Here is a 14,350-nt window from a genome sequence, read left to right as displayed (position 1 = left end):
TTTTCATGTTTTTTTTCTTCTTCCTCATTGATCAAATTTCAGGGAAAACTGTTGTTTAAAGTATAACACCAGTTGTGAGAAAGATAACAAGTGCCTGCTGTTAAAAAAAAAAAGCTTAAATTCTAAATGTTTAAAAAAAAAAAGAGGCCAAATACTTTGAACAGGAAATACCTTAACCTTATTCTTTGTAGCCAAAGAACTCAGCATGAACATGGTTATGAGATATTTGAAAATATACAGCAAGACCCACTGTCCTGAGTTCAAATCCATGTCCAAATACAGTCTAACCCGCAAGTGTGAAACCTTTTTCAAATGTTCATTTTTAAAACAGTGATGTGTACAGAAGGTTTTCTTGAAAACAAGATGCTATTTTGAGCCTTATTTAAGAGTCGTGAATACACAGGGTCTCATCGCTTTATTGACAGCTTTAATATCTGAGTCGGTCTGAACCACTTTTATCTAGAAATATGAGCCAATGTAGAGTCTGTATTTTATCAACTCCGAGCAGCAGTGAGTACGTGATGTTTGTTCAATTTTTTTTTTTTTTAATTTTTATTGGTTTAAACCCTGTGACAGGCACCACAGAGTGAACATTTGAAGATGACTCTGAGGTAGCAGATGTAGCAAAGATTTCCTGAGTACTATAATGACAACTCTTGTATGTAAATACCAGGAACTGCTGTGGTTCAGTACGTTATTTTTTAGATAGATGGAAAGACTAAAACACTAAGGAACTGGAGTGAGTGGTCAGGGAAATGCTGGCTGATGACTGATCACTTGTAATTCAGCTTGTACATGAGAGTTTCGTGTAAACTGGAACATCAGCCAACTTCAACAAGGTGACGTTCATGGGTAAATACAACCCAAGAGCAAACAGTGTGAAAAGAAATGTGGTTAGCAGTTGTCTATGAAAAAAGTATTTCATTTAGTTGTGTTTACTTTTAATAATGCCTTGTTTTGTTTTGGTTTTTTTTGTTTTGGTGAGATTTTATGAAGTGACCGTGATGCTTGAGTGTCGACACGTCTTCACCTGAAGCCCAACACTTCCTGTCTCCATCTTACTACTGCGTTGAATCCGTCGGTGAATTTGAGTTGAAGTTGAAGCTTTAAGTTGAATCATCTTTTAAGTGTTCATTTTGTGATTAAATGATTATATAATGCAACATGTAAAATGAATGTATAACTCATTTGTTCACATTGCATAAAGAAATTGTGAAGTTAAACAAAGATTATATGTTTTGGGAATGCAAATAATTTTCATAGCCTTTCACTTGAAATTATTTGTGTTGTTTGATAAAGATTGTTTATATTCTACAAACTGACTCCTCTGTCTTTTTTTGTATTTTTAAAAACAAGCAGTGAGACTTCAGTCTATACAAAGTATTGTTCCTTTTTGCTTTAGCTTTGCATGTGCCAATATATAAATTTAGTGTTTATAAAAGAAAAGGTCTTCATTAATGTGGACCCCTATATCAGCTTGTAACAAGACCATCATCTTATTGCATCTCTTCATTTTTTTGTTTTAATATTAAAACTTGGAAGCCTTTGTAATTAGACTAAAATAATTTGTACTAACAAGCGTGATACTAAAACTGTACAAAAAGATCAGTACATAAAAAACTTTATTGTGCAGAGAGCAACGCAAGACGGCACTCAAAAACTCATAGTTCCAAAATGACAATATTACAAAGTTTTATAGTTCATCATGTCTACACAGAAAATCTTACAGCTAAATGTCACATCATGGTCTAGGGGAACAGTGCAGGGGTGGAAGCTCTACTGCTGCAAGACACAAACACACATACAGACAAGTGTTAAAATTCTAAAAGTCCAACTATTTATTTGACTCAAATGTCATTGCAATGATAAAATACTCCGATATCTAACAGTACTGTAATATAATTATCGGGTTATATATACTGTATGACCAAGTAAAGTGTGTGGAGGTGTGTGCCTCACCTTCGCCTTCTGGTTCTGGACAGGCAGGTAGAGTTTAAACTCTGCTGGGAGCTCATCCTCCGAGTACAGTCTGTCTGAGAAATACACCCTCCTTATACGACAGTTCGCATGAATCTGAGAAGAAAAAAGATCAGACATAAGAAAGACAAAGAGAATACAGTCTCAGACATTCACTGTAATGTCTGAGACTGAAATTCTACATTAAAAAAATTGAAAGGGGGCAGTAGTTTCCCCGGCTGTCGCTGCGCGCTAACCTGTACACGCAGTGTCTCGATATAATTGGTTCCATAGGCCCTCCTGGTGAAGTCTGACAGGTTGAACTGAATCTGGTTCCAGCCGTCGTCCAGCCTCATAGGCATGGTGCAGATGAACGGCTTCACCCGCGTCGTGCTCTGATAGTTGCTTGCCCGAAACCGCCGGCGAACGTTCTTATCATCTAACACCTGAGAGTTGTAAAAACGGGAGGAGACGGAGAGAAAGCGTGAGTGATCATGACTCCGAACATTCATGTCCCCAAGACATGGAAGGTGTCTGGATCTGTACCTGGACTTCAAAGGTGAAATACTTCTTGAGGTTCTTGATGATCATGACCAGGAAAGGAAGCCTGATGCCCAGTGTCTTCTTAGGGTCTGCAGGACATGTTATATAGGTGGTACTGTAGGGATGACAGGACATAGGGTGACAGGAGGGAAAGATGAGGGTGACTAATGCTTGAATGTGTTGACCTGAGCTGAAGGATCAGTCAAACAGACACAAACTCACCTGACATTTGACCCCTCTACCTCCAACACCAGCGAGTGTATGTCATTGTCTGTTACTCTCTTGATGTGACCATTTCTCACCTGTGAATCCACAAACATATAATTTTTCTTAAGTTTTTGTGGGAAAAAAATCAAGCTGTTTCTCACAGCAGCTCCATCACTATCCATGTTAGGGCTGCAACGAATTATTATTTTCATTATGGATTAATCTGACAATTATTTTCTCATTATCACATTTATTCATTAATTGTTTGGTCCATAAAACATCAGAAAATGGTTTTAAAAAATGTCAATCACTGTTTCCCAAAGCCCACGGTGATGTCCTTGAATGTCTTCTTTTATCCCAAACAGTTCAAAACACAAAAATACTTAGTTTACTATAACAAATGACAAAAGAAACCCAAGCTGGAATCAAGAAATTTCCTTTTTCTCTTAAAAAAAAATTAAAAAATTAATTGATTACAAAGATATTTGAAAATGAATCTTCTGATGATCGACTAATCGTTGCAGCTCTAATTCATGTTGCAGGCGCTTCTCTGTAACTGTGGCAATTTATGCAGGTCAGGACATCCAGAAAAGAGCTACACTGACAAATTGGCTGCGCTGATATATCGGCCCATTTTAGCTAATTGCAGATTTATTAGTATTGGTGAATACGTCAGTAACAAGAAATTGCAGTGCAGAAATGCCAAAGATATGCTCAAGATCATTTAGAGGCAGTCTCACCATTACACAGGTTGTTCACAACAGAGTACAAGCAAATTTATTTTTCTGTAAAATGTAGTAAATAATGCAGTAACGTTACATATCCTGGTTACAACTTTAAAAAAATCATCCTTAAAAATGTTAGCTCATGATGTGTGTTTCTACTATCTGTTGATATACTTATATCAGATTTTCAACACTCAAATATCAGCATCAGACTCAAAATTCCAGGTGCTGATGTGGGAACCGTCAGTCTGGATGATTATGTCAGTGAATATTGCCAAAACCGCTTTGAACTGTCCTGACCAAATTAAATCCTCCACTGTTATTATTCCTAAGTGTTGCTTAGCAACAGCGCCTTCAGGCCCATCCATGTGTTAACTATTTGAACATTAAATAAAAGCATTACATTAGGATGAATCTTCACTCAATTGTGAACTGTGTGCAGTTTCAAAAATATCAGCAATAGGTTATGAAGACTGTATTGCGTATTAACATAATAAACCCAACAAGGAAGTGTATCTTTACTTTAGCTCTTTGCTGATGCAGATCAGCGCCGTTCACCGAAATGACAAATTTGTTTAAGCGTCATAAGTAGGTAGCACAACCTTAGTTACCTTAGTTTAAGCACTGCATTCAAAAGATACTACAAACTCCCAAACGTTAACATTAGCAGAGTTAGTTAGAATTAGCACGACGGCCCAGGGAAGCTAACGTTAGCTTAGGTTCATAGCTTTCATTCTGAATCGCTGCTTACCTTTTTATCCCATATCTGAAGAGGCTTGCTGCCGATGCTATATAAGATAGACAAGAATCCGCTTTGGAATGTGTTTTTAAACATATTCTTTGTGTTTAGTCCTCTGTCTTTTAGCACATGTGTTTGGATCCAGCTAGTAAACCTGTTGCGACGTTTGTTTACAGATTTGGTTTCCGTTCCCAACGCTACCGCTTCCGTGTGACACTAAAAAAAACTCCGTTCCGCCGCCGAAAATTAAAACGTCCCAGTTACATCAATAATCAAACGAACAGCTCGAATCGATTTGATTAGTCGTGTGTTGTGATGTCCCCACACGTCTCTCCTAGGGAGGCGTTAAAAGAAGGAAGAGCAGCGGTCACCTCCTCATTACTTTGCTGTTGCCGGGGAACTGTGTCTGCTGGCGTTGTTCACACCGGTTCTTAAATGTTGACGTAACTTGGTCGCCATGGCAACAAAAAGCTGGAGGGGTCTTTTTCTTGCTGCTCATAGCTATCCAAAATGTATCGTTTGGATTCACTGCTCTTAGTTTTATGTAATTAATTTGTTTATTATTTTGACCAAATTTTATACTGTACTTAAGCAAAAAGCAAAACTTATAAGGGCTGAATGTCCATATCAAACAATACATTTCTTCCATATCTGAATGTACGAACAAAAAAACTGTTAAAACTTATAACTCCTGTAAGCTTTACAAGATATTTATTTAATTATTTCTTTAGTTCCGTGTTTATAGACACAAGTACACAAGGTGCTATTTACTTGTAGCCTATACTTGTTTCAATAAAGCTCTTATAATAATAAAAACGCTGGAGGGGTCTTAATGTAGAAATGACATTTATGTTGAAAAATGTATTTGAAATGCTGTGCGAAACTAATTTCCTTTTACGGAAAAATAGATTAAAGGATAATGACATAGGACATTTTTTATTTTAAATCTTCTCAAATCTACAAAATTGTATATCCGTGAATATAAATGGTCGCAAACAAAATTCATCACATACCTGTTCAAATCTGACACAAAAATATGAAATCCATCAGGACTATGGACATCTACAATACCTTGAAAAACTAATTTTAGTTCATAAAGTCCTTCTCCCCTGTTTCCACATTTTTAAATGTAGACTGTGCTAAAATAATGAAGACTGGCATTGATTCAATTGCTTATAATTTATGTAAGCTACATTTCAGTTATATTTTTCAAGTTCAGATTTATTTGACATTTGTGCAGAATAACGCATGTCATCTGTACAATGAAATGCTTAAGATGAGGCTCAGGACAGTACAAATTACAGGCAAAAGTAATTATACACAGTAACAATAAGGTAAACATGATACCAGAACAAGTATAATATAAACAATAAACATATTAGGTTAACAAAAGACAAGAAAAACTACTAAAGATAAGGAATTGAAGTGAATAAAAAGTATAAATTAATAGATAAATAAAATGTGTTAGAGTAAAAATATTAGTGTGGCATATCAAACAATGATAGTATTAACTCATCAACATAGGAAATTAAAAGATAAGTTCATATTTTTTCAAGTCTAACTTATTAAAATACTCACATAACTATGCAGAAAGAGTCGCTGTAATCATTTCTCCTCTATTTACTGACTGTGAAGAAATCTCTTTCTAATACAACCCCAGTGTAACAGACAAGAGATAATGAGGCTTCAGAGGTCTTTTAAGACCTTTTTAAGATGATACCCACTTGATATGTCTAACTCTGACAGCTGAATCCTCATATTTGCTTAAGCTTAACTTTTGTCCCTCAACTCTTACACTAAAGTTCAGAGAGGATCACGTCACAGCCAGTATGGAAAGGACTCTTTAAATACATTTGAGTATATGAGAACACCTCAAACAACCTCAACATATTTAAATATCCTCGTACAATAATAGTTAACAGTTTCCAGAAATAGATTTCTTACACATAACTCAGAGTGCATAGTAAATATTCAGCACTTCTTTCACTTACTAAATCCCACCAAAGTGTCAAGTGGCACATCCTTCCTTTCTGTCTCCAGCACTTTAAACAAGTCGGGCCAGGATATACAGCTGGGTTGACAAATCAAGGGGAAACCAACATAAAGTGTCTTAGTAAGGTGTTGGGCCACCATGTAACAGCTTCAATGAGCCTCGGCATTGATTTTACAAGTCTCTGAACTCTACTGGAGGGATGAACACCATTCTTCCAAAAGATATTCCCTCATTTGGTGTTTTGATGGTGGAGAGCGCTGTCTAACACGTCAGTCCAAAATCTCCCATAGGTGTTGAACTGGGTTGAGATCTGGTGACTGCAAAGGCCATAGCGTATGATTCACATAATTTTCATACTCATCAAACTATTCAGTGACCCTTCATGCCCAATGGATGGGGCATTGTCATCCTGGAAGAGACCACTCCCATCGGGATAGAAATGTTTCACCATAGGAGAAAGGTGATCAGAACAACTTTGTATTGATTTGTAGTGACTCTTCCCTCTAAGGGAACAAGTGGACCCAAACCATGCCAGCAAAAAGCCGCCACAGCATAACAGAGCCACTGGATCCGCTCACTGTAGGGGTCAAGCATTCGGGCCTGTACCATTCTCTTGGTGTATGCTACATATGCACTGGTAAGGGATGACTCATCTGACCATATCACTTTTTTTCCACATCTCTGTAGACCAGTGTCTATGGTTTTTGCACCACTGAACTCTCAAATGTGCATTGATCTTTGTAATGAGGGGTTTATGCACTGCAACCCTACTTTGAATTGCCTTGTTGTTGAAACGTGCTACACAAATAAACTTGCTTTGCCTTTAATATTCCTCTCTATGTAATTGTCGATGGACTGTTCCTGCTGACAGTCTGATCACGTCCTGCATTGACATTTTCAGTCACTCGAGGAATAGTTGTTCTTCTGTTTTTCCTTGCATATCGCACTAATGCACGAGCATCACAGTCATCAAATGTGCACTGTCAACCACAATTTCCGACCCTCTGTATTGATGTCTTTCTCATAGATCTAAATGCAGATGTAACTTTAGTCACAGTTCCTATTGAAACACTCGGCTGAGCAGTCTTTGTGACTGAAGCTCTTGCCATCTGTGCCCTAACAATCAACCCTCTTTCAAAGTCACTTTTCCTCTTGCCATCTTGATAATCAGAATAAAACGGGCCTGCTCAGCATTTTTATACATGCCACAGAGCATGATTGGATGTTAACTGCTTAATTGTACTATGCAATGCATCTGTGTAGAAGCATCTGCATTTGTTATGTTTCTCCACTCATTTATTCAGGTTTGTCGCCCATCTGTATCTGACAATAATTTCAAATATTTGAACAAGCCAAGAAGCATTCAATCAGACATTAGCCAGGCACGTCTTTGCGCGGTGACATCACCAGCAATGCAACATGAAGTTAATGTCCCCTAACTGAAATAATTCAGGATGCTACAACAGTTTGTTTGACATGTTGATATGTAGTATACACACACACACACATGCACCTGGACATATGATAAAACACACACACACTCTCCAGTTATTTATGTCAGTGTGATTTATGAGCTGCTGCTTCACTCCAAATACTATATCTGTGTTCAAATACATGCAAAAGACTTTGGAATTTTCCTCTACTCCGCCTCTTCATCTCTATTTCTACGAGTTCTTTCTCTCTTTTCCTAGAAGTGTGTGTGTAAATCTTCATGTAACATGTTCACAGGCTGGCAGCTTCGTCAAAACATCTACAGAAAATGTTTATATTTCTTTGTCTGTTTCACGCTTTATTTCTGCTCCGTCTTCCCTTCCTCTCTCTCCTCCTCTTCTCTAATTGAGTCAGGTATTTACACAGAGACAAACAAGAGGTGGAACAGAATATATGTTTCCCCCACCCCACCCCAAACTCTTTCAGTGTAAGACCACCCCAGAGAAAGCTTTAAATAAACTTTATTGGAAACCCACTTGAATGAAATTGTCTGTTCTGCTCTCTCATTCCCTTTGTCCCACAAAAGTCACTTATATCAGATCCTGTCATTCCCAATCCAACCATCAGTCGCTTTCAATGTATATTTCCTATCTTAGTATCTATACCTGTTATTTTTTTTCTACCCCTATCTGCCGTTTTGGACAGTCAGCCCTTTATTCAAGTTCAAGTTCAAGGTTTTTATTTGTCACATACGCATCACAAATATTCTGTAAATGGCAGTGAAATACTTTCTGTTGTGTATCAGCCCATTATGTAAGACAATAATATGAAAAAGATGGAATTAATAAAACTTAGATCAGACACAAAATAAATAAATAATAAAAGCAGAAATGAAAAAAGGGCACAAAACAAGAAAAAACTTTAAATATCAATTTGAGGTAGTAAGGCCTGAAGTGTTTCAAAGTGTTTCTAAAATGGATACAGATCAAGGTGCATGAATTTGTGCACGTACTGTCATTAAAGAGAGTCTGTGCAAATTGTGCAGATGTCTATTTATCATGTTTATCCTTTATCTTATCTCCCTGTGGACTTGCTTGCCTGTTGCCAACCTTCGCCTCGCCTCAACGACCAAGTAAACTTTGTTTTTAATTTATCTGTCTTGTCAGTGAGTCATGCTTTGGGGTCCAAACCTTTTTTTTTCACTGAGCCAATACATTGCTTGCTGTCCATTTCCTTAATCCCATCCTTTCCAAATCACAATTTGAAATATTCAGTATGAGCAAAAGATATAAAGAGGGAGAGAAGGAAGAGGGGGTAAAAATAAGAGAGGAAGAGAATGAGGTGGAAGATGATGAGGATAGAAGAGAAAAAAGAAGAGGTGTTCAGTCAATTTGACCCTGATTTGTGTTCATTCCTACATTGCACCTATGGGTGGGTGTCATGAGAAATAGATGAGGAGGAGGTGGACCAGCTGCCTGACTGCTCGTTCCGCCCAGATGGATTCACATCCCAACTCGCTCCTCACCCTCTTCTTCTGTCTTTTAACCAACTACAGAAACATAGAGAAGAAGAAATAAAAGAAGGAGACTTAAAGCAACTCTGTAACTTTAAATAACTTTATATACCTCCAAGAAGTTGAGTGTGAATCTACTGTACGAGGACTTCTTCACTCCTTCTCTCTCTTTACCAGGTAAGTTTTAGGAACGTGCTGTAAATTTTTTGGTGATCATTGTTTGATCTTAGTTTTTTTCAGGGCAGATCAGTTCATAAAATGATGCCTTTTAGTTCACTTTCCACAATAAGCTCTAAAATATATTATAGTATCATTTATTTGATTTGATATGATGTTGATGCAGTGTTCACAAGACTGTATGTGTTGCACTCAAGGGTCCCTCTGAGATAATATTTGAAGGCAAGGAGATTAAAAAGTATTTATTTCACCTTTCTCATTACAGTCAAGCTGCTCTCACCTGTAAGTTTCATGCAGCTCATTTTTTTTTGGGAACAATATGTGAAAACAGGAGCTTTCATTACACGGAGTGTATCTCACTATTCTGTTTACAGCTGTTGATATTTTCTGATTTAAAGTTTACTGCAGGTTAAAGGGAGCTAGAGGGTTTTTTTTATTTGATTTGATCCAATCTGGCCCTCTGATGTGAATCCAGGCCCCTGGCTATGTTTTATCCAACTGTCTGTATGATGATGAAGAGTGGAAAGACCTTCCTCGGCAGGACATGTTAACAGATTGGAGCTTATCCGTCTCTGGTATTTATAAGGAAAGGAAGACATTTTTTTGGCCAAAACGAGGGGTTCTGTCTAGTAATACTTTTAACAATAAGCTGCAGGAAATCCATTTGGTGTTCTGCCTGAGTTTTTGGTAAGAAAACAATTTGTCCTGCTATGCTTGAAGTGAAAAAAAGGTTTCACTCAGCTGTCAGTCTCATAAAATTTCAAAACCTCCAAATTCAAACAATTCGAAAAAGTCATCATTTCTACAAAATAGCTTTACAGTAACACCTTAAATGTGACAAATAAAAAATAGTAATCTAATTATGAAGAGAAAGATTTTTAAATTTCTCTTTTCATAATAGAACATTTACATTTTCATTGACATGAAGGTTAACTGAGGTCACGATAAAACTTTTATTTTAAGTGTTATGTACTTTATGTACTTGGTGACTTTCCTCACTTTCCTCATTGTTGTCTTACACACACTTAACACAAGACACACCCTCCATTTTTAATTCCACTGGAAAAGCATCAAAGTTCATACCTGACCTGGAAAATAGTAGTTGGAGAACAATCGAAACAATCAAACTAGTATTTCTGTGTTCCAAAGATGAACTTCATGCTCAACTTTTCAGTCAATATGGGCAAGAAGTCCTAAAAGTGCTGTGAAATCATAACAGGAACAGCTCCATCTCCATGGCAACCAAGAAAAATCCATCTGTTGATGAACATGATAAGTTTTGGCTAAGCTCTACAGAAAAAGCTAGTAAGTGGCCCTTGAGTTGGCATTGCTTTGTCCAACTACTGTATAACTTATTTGGACATTACATCTTGAAAGTTACAGTTCTCCTCACAACATGTAATGCAAACCAGTGTCCTTTTAAAAAATTTGGTCTATTTTTACTGTTACAGTTACCTGAAACCTCTTGTAATAGAACATCTCCGCACCTTGAGGGTTTTAAAGCCTCACCTCCTTTAAACAGGATGTGTCACATTCATCAAATTTATGTGACTCCTTCAAGGTACTGTATGTCCCGTGTTCGACACAACATGTGTCAACGGTGTGTTAAACAGCAGCACGCGGTGACATGGTTCATATTAATACACCATGTTTAAACAAACGCACAAGGTCACGTACTTAACTTTGTTGAAAGTGTCACATCCTTCTAGAGAGCGTATGAAGATGGATTCGGTCAGCTCTACAGTACAAGTAGGTTGTTTATAAAACGAGGATTTCTAAAGTCTCTCTTTCTCTGGATTAACTCCTGCTGATGTTGGCCACTTTTCATCCCTAGAGGTCATTAGTCTTTCTTTTAGTTGGAGTTAGTTGGAGCACACACCATCACTTTAGACTTGAGCTGTCTATGTCTATTTATCTGAAGATGACTCCAGGGTAACTAGAAATATCACCTCGCAGTCATATGCCTCCAGCAACCAGTCAAGTTGCAGTTTACATACATGTCTGTCCAGACTTTTTTCTTATTTGTAGTGAGGACTCTGAAGGAATTTAATAAAACGTATTAAGTGTAATTCCTTGTATGTGTTCATATGCTTGGCCAATAAAGTTGATTCTGATTGAACACAAAGTTGTAGCCATGACAGTAGATAAAGCTTCAGATGTGGATGTTGCTGCAAAGAAACTACAAATTCTAAAACGTGGATGCTTCACACACATCTTCAACCCGGCAGCACAGAAAATCTAAACAATCACTATAGTTTCAAGGTGGAGACCCAAGATTAGTGTCACCGATACGTATCCAACCAAATGTGAAATATGGTCACAATCTGCCTTTCTGTTCCTGAGTTATGGTGTTGATTAAAGGCCAGACAAATGTTTATGCAGAACATTATGATGTCACAGTGAAGCTGACCTTTGACCTTTTGGATATAAAATGATATTATGGTGTTGTCTATTTCTATAAAGCTGCAAAGTAAAGTCATAGTATTTACAGTTTTTATGTGATAAAAACAGCATCTTTCAAAGTATTCTGATGATGTTGGCGTGTATTTCTGCCTGTGTCTTTTTTGACACTATCACTGCGGGGCACCAAAGACACAAGGTGTCCAGTGCTACACACAAGGGCTTTAATGTTGCACTATTTTCCACAAGATTAAAATCTTTTGTTTGTCACTTCTTTACTTCTCCTGCCACTCAGAGGCTGACCAGTCCCTCATTCGTCTTTCTCAACCAATGGAGACCCTTCTCACCAACATCACTTCTGCTGCCACCGAGCCCCTTGTGACCCCTGACCCCACTAATTGCAGCACTTGGGACGAGCGGTGGGGGGGGCCGTACCTGCACAGGTTAGCCCACCTGGATGTGCAGCTGTACCAAGACTTCTATGCTGTCTGGGTCTCTCTCATGGTAAGATAAAAAATGCAAAAACATTTTTTCCTTTCCCCGAAACAAAATAGGATTGTTCTTGTTGAAAGATTGTTGAACTACATTGTTTATCAAAAGTAAATAACTTGAGTAATTTGTCTACATGTAAACCAAATAACCAATAAACCAAAGTGAAAAGCTGATTCCTCTCCTGCTGCAGGTGTTTAACTGTCTGATGCTGGTGGTTGGCGTGGTCCTCAACAGTCTGGCTCTCTACATCTTCTGCGGGGCCTCCACCCACCCATCAGCCTCCGTGGTTTACACCATTAACCTGGCTGTAGCTGACCTGCTGGTGGCGTTGTCACTGCCTGCCCGCATCGCCTTATACCACAGTGGAGGGAGCTGCGTGGCCTGCTCCTACGTTCACACCTTCAGCTACTTTGTCAACATGTACTGTAGCATACTGTTCCTGACCAGGTAGGCGGTTCGCTCCTGCTTCATTCAACATTTTATGTGATTATAACATGATCAGCACTTATTTTACTCTTCTTCCTTCATTCCTCGCCACCCCATCCTCCCATTCTCTCAGTATCTGTATAGACCGGTACATGGCTGTCGTCCATGCATCCAGTACTCTCCATAGATGGAGGACTGCAGGGGCAGCCAAGTGTGTCAGTGCCATGGTGTGGCTAATTGCAGTTGTTGTAACCTACTCTTTCCAGGTAAAGACACATGCAACACAACACATACAAATAAATCATTGCATGTTGCATGTTTGAGCCTACAAGGAGTCTTGAGATAAATCTGAGGGGTTACAAGATTATTTAATGAATGAGAAAGAAAAAATGTGTATGTTACAAAGAATATTGTTTATTTTTTGTGACATTTCTCTTTAATTTCTTGACTTTTTTACTTGTGAAGTAGAGTCTAACTTTCCATTCTCAGGCCTCTAAAGATTCCTCAGGATAAATCATTATTTAACCTGTGATGAAGGTCATAAGTAGACATTGCTTCATTTTAAAGGGTCACAAGAAATAAAAGGATGGAGGTTGAATCCTTGTGGTTATAAGAAAAATAGACTTGTGAAAATGTTGAGTAGGCTATGATGACTTTAAAGGAGAGGAATTACTGTTAGACTTGATTTGTTGGCATCTCTCTCCAGACCACAGCGTTGGAGTTCAGTTCTTCCTGCGTTCTCCTCCCTGCCCTCTTTTACCTCACCATCCTGGAGTTCCTGCTCCCCCTGCTGGCCGTGGTGGGTTTCACCCTGCGCGTCGCCTGCTTTCTCTCCTCCAGCCACGGCCTGGTGCCCCAGCAGAGCAGGGCGAGGAGGGCTCGTGCCGTCCGGCTGCTGGCCACTGTCTTGGTGGTCTTCACGATCTGTTTTACGCCGTTCCACATCCGGCAGGTGTTGGTTTACTTCCGGGTCAAAGTTGGAGAGGAGGGGCTAGGGCAGGGGGCGGGGCACGTGCTAGCCTATCACATCACAGTGACCCTGAGCAGCCTGAACAGCTGCCTGGATCCAGTGGTTTACTGCTTCGTGACGGACAGCTTCAAGCGGGTGTGGAGGACGAGGAGGATGGGAGCAAGGGAGGGGGACGGGGAGGTGGGGCATACAAGTGGAGGGGATGTGGAGAGGAATTCAATTAACAAATATTCAGGAACAGCACTGGCGATAGCTCACAGCTTGGCCACATTCACCCTCACCAATGCGCTCACCTCTGCAGCTGACACAGAGCAGACTGCTTAGACAGGTGACCCCCACTCGGCACCAGAGGATGAAGCAGAACAGACAGAAGGACAGAAAGACTCACACAGAGTGATGGATGGGCAGGAGCTGGCCAAGAACATCATAAATTATCCAAAAAAAAAAAAAAAACAGAAACACTGCAGATTTCTCTTGAAAATTAACAAAATAAACCACTTTAAAGGATGAAAAACCCTTCAGAGGCTGCCTCCCTCCAGCCAACCTTCGTCTCTCCGTGTCCTTGACCTTATTTGGATGTTGTCCAGAGACCCGTGAGAACAAACACTGGATCACAAAGGGATGGTTTTGCTGTGAAACTGGTGAAGCTGTACTGTCTGAGAGATAATGTGTTTTAAAGGGTGATGATGAAAACATGCAGTGTTCAAAAGTATTGAAAGATCTTCAGTTACATTGAGTAGTTCAGTCAGCCAACTCACCTTTAATTTAAATAATATGT

The 14,350-nt window shown here is 38.9% G+C and overlaps 2 protein-coding genes across 2 annotated transcripts; one reads left to right on the top strand and one right to left on the bottom strand.

The window, feature by feature from the left end:
- Positions 1-1,605: 1,605 nt before the first annotated feature.
- cfap20 (cilia and flagella associated protein 20) lies at positions 1,606-4,589 on the bottom strand. The gene is made up of 6 exons (XM_042435780.1): positions 4,183-4,589; positions 2,722-2,801; positions 2,503-2,614; positions 2,214-2,402; positions 1,960-2,073; positions 1,606-1,782 (listed from the first exon to the last, which is right to left on the bottom strand). The coding sequence occupies exons 1-6, from the start codon at positions 4,264-4,266 to the stop codon at positions 1,777-1,779; spliced, it is 585 nt and encodes a 194-aa protein (XP_042291714.1). The 5' UTR covers positions 4,267-4,589; the 3' UTR covers positions 1,606-1,776.
- Positions 4,590-12,170: 7,581 nt separating this feature from the next.
- Positions 12,171-13,971, top strand: LOC121913750 (G-protein coupled receptor 20). Its single transcript, XM_042436540.1, has 4 exons — positions 12,171-12,188; positions 12,367-12,623; positions 12,736-12,868; positions 13,309-13,971. The coding sequence occupies exons 1-4, from the start codon at positions 12,186-12,188 to the stop codon at positions 13,894-13,896; spliced, it is 981 nt and encodes a 326-aa protein (XP_042292474.1). The 5' UTR covers positions 12,171-12,185; the 3' UTR covers positions 13,897-13,971.
- Positions 13,972-14,350: the final 379 nt, after the last annotated feature.

Source organism: Thunnus maccoyii, chromosome 15, assembly GCF_910596095.1.
Source record: "Thunnus maccoyii chromosome 15, fThuMac1.1, whole genome shotgun sequence".
In the NCBI taxonomy this organism is placed as follows: Eukaryota; Metazoa; Chordata; class Actinopteri; order Scombriformes; family Scombridae; genus Thunnus; species Thunnus maccoyii.
This window is presented reverse-complemented; position numbering and strand designations above follow the sequence as displayed.

Excerpts from the sequence above, each read along its gene's own strand:
- cfap20 (XM_042435780.1), bottom strand. The coding sequence starts at position 4,266 with ATGTTTAAAAACACATTCCAAAGCGGATTCTTGTCTATCTTATATAGC. Across the intron at positions 2,403-2,502 it reads ATTTCACCTTTGAAGTCCAG|GTGTTAGATGATAAGAACGT; the intron begins GTACAGATCCAG and ends TACAACTCTCAG. Across the intron at positions 2,074-2,213 it reads TCGAGACACTGCGTGTACAG|ATTCATGCGAACTGTCGTAT; the intron begins GTTAGCGCGCAG and ends TTTTCTTCTCAG.
- LOC121913750 (XM_042436540.1), top strand. Across the intron at positions 12,624-12,735 it reads AGCATACTGTTCCTGACCAG|TATCTGTATAGACCGGTACA; the intron begins GTAGGCGGTTCG and ends CCATTCTCTCAG. Across the intron at positions 12,869-13,308 it reads TTGTAACCTACTCTTTCCAG|ACCACAGCGTTGGAGTTCAG; the intron begins GTAAAGACACAT and ends ATCTCTCTCCAG.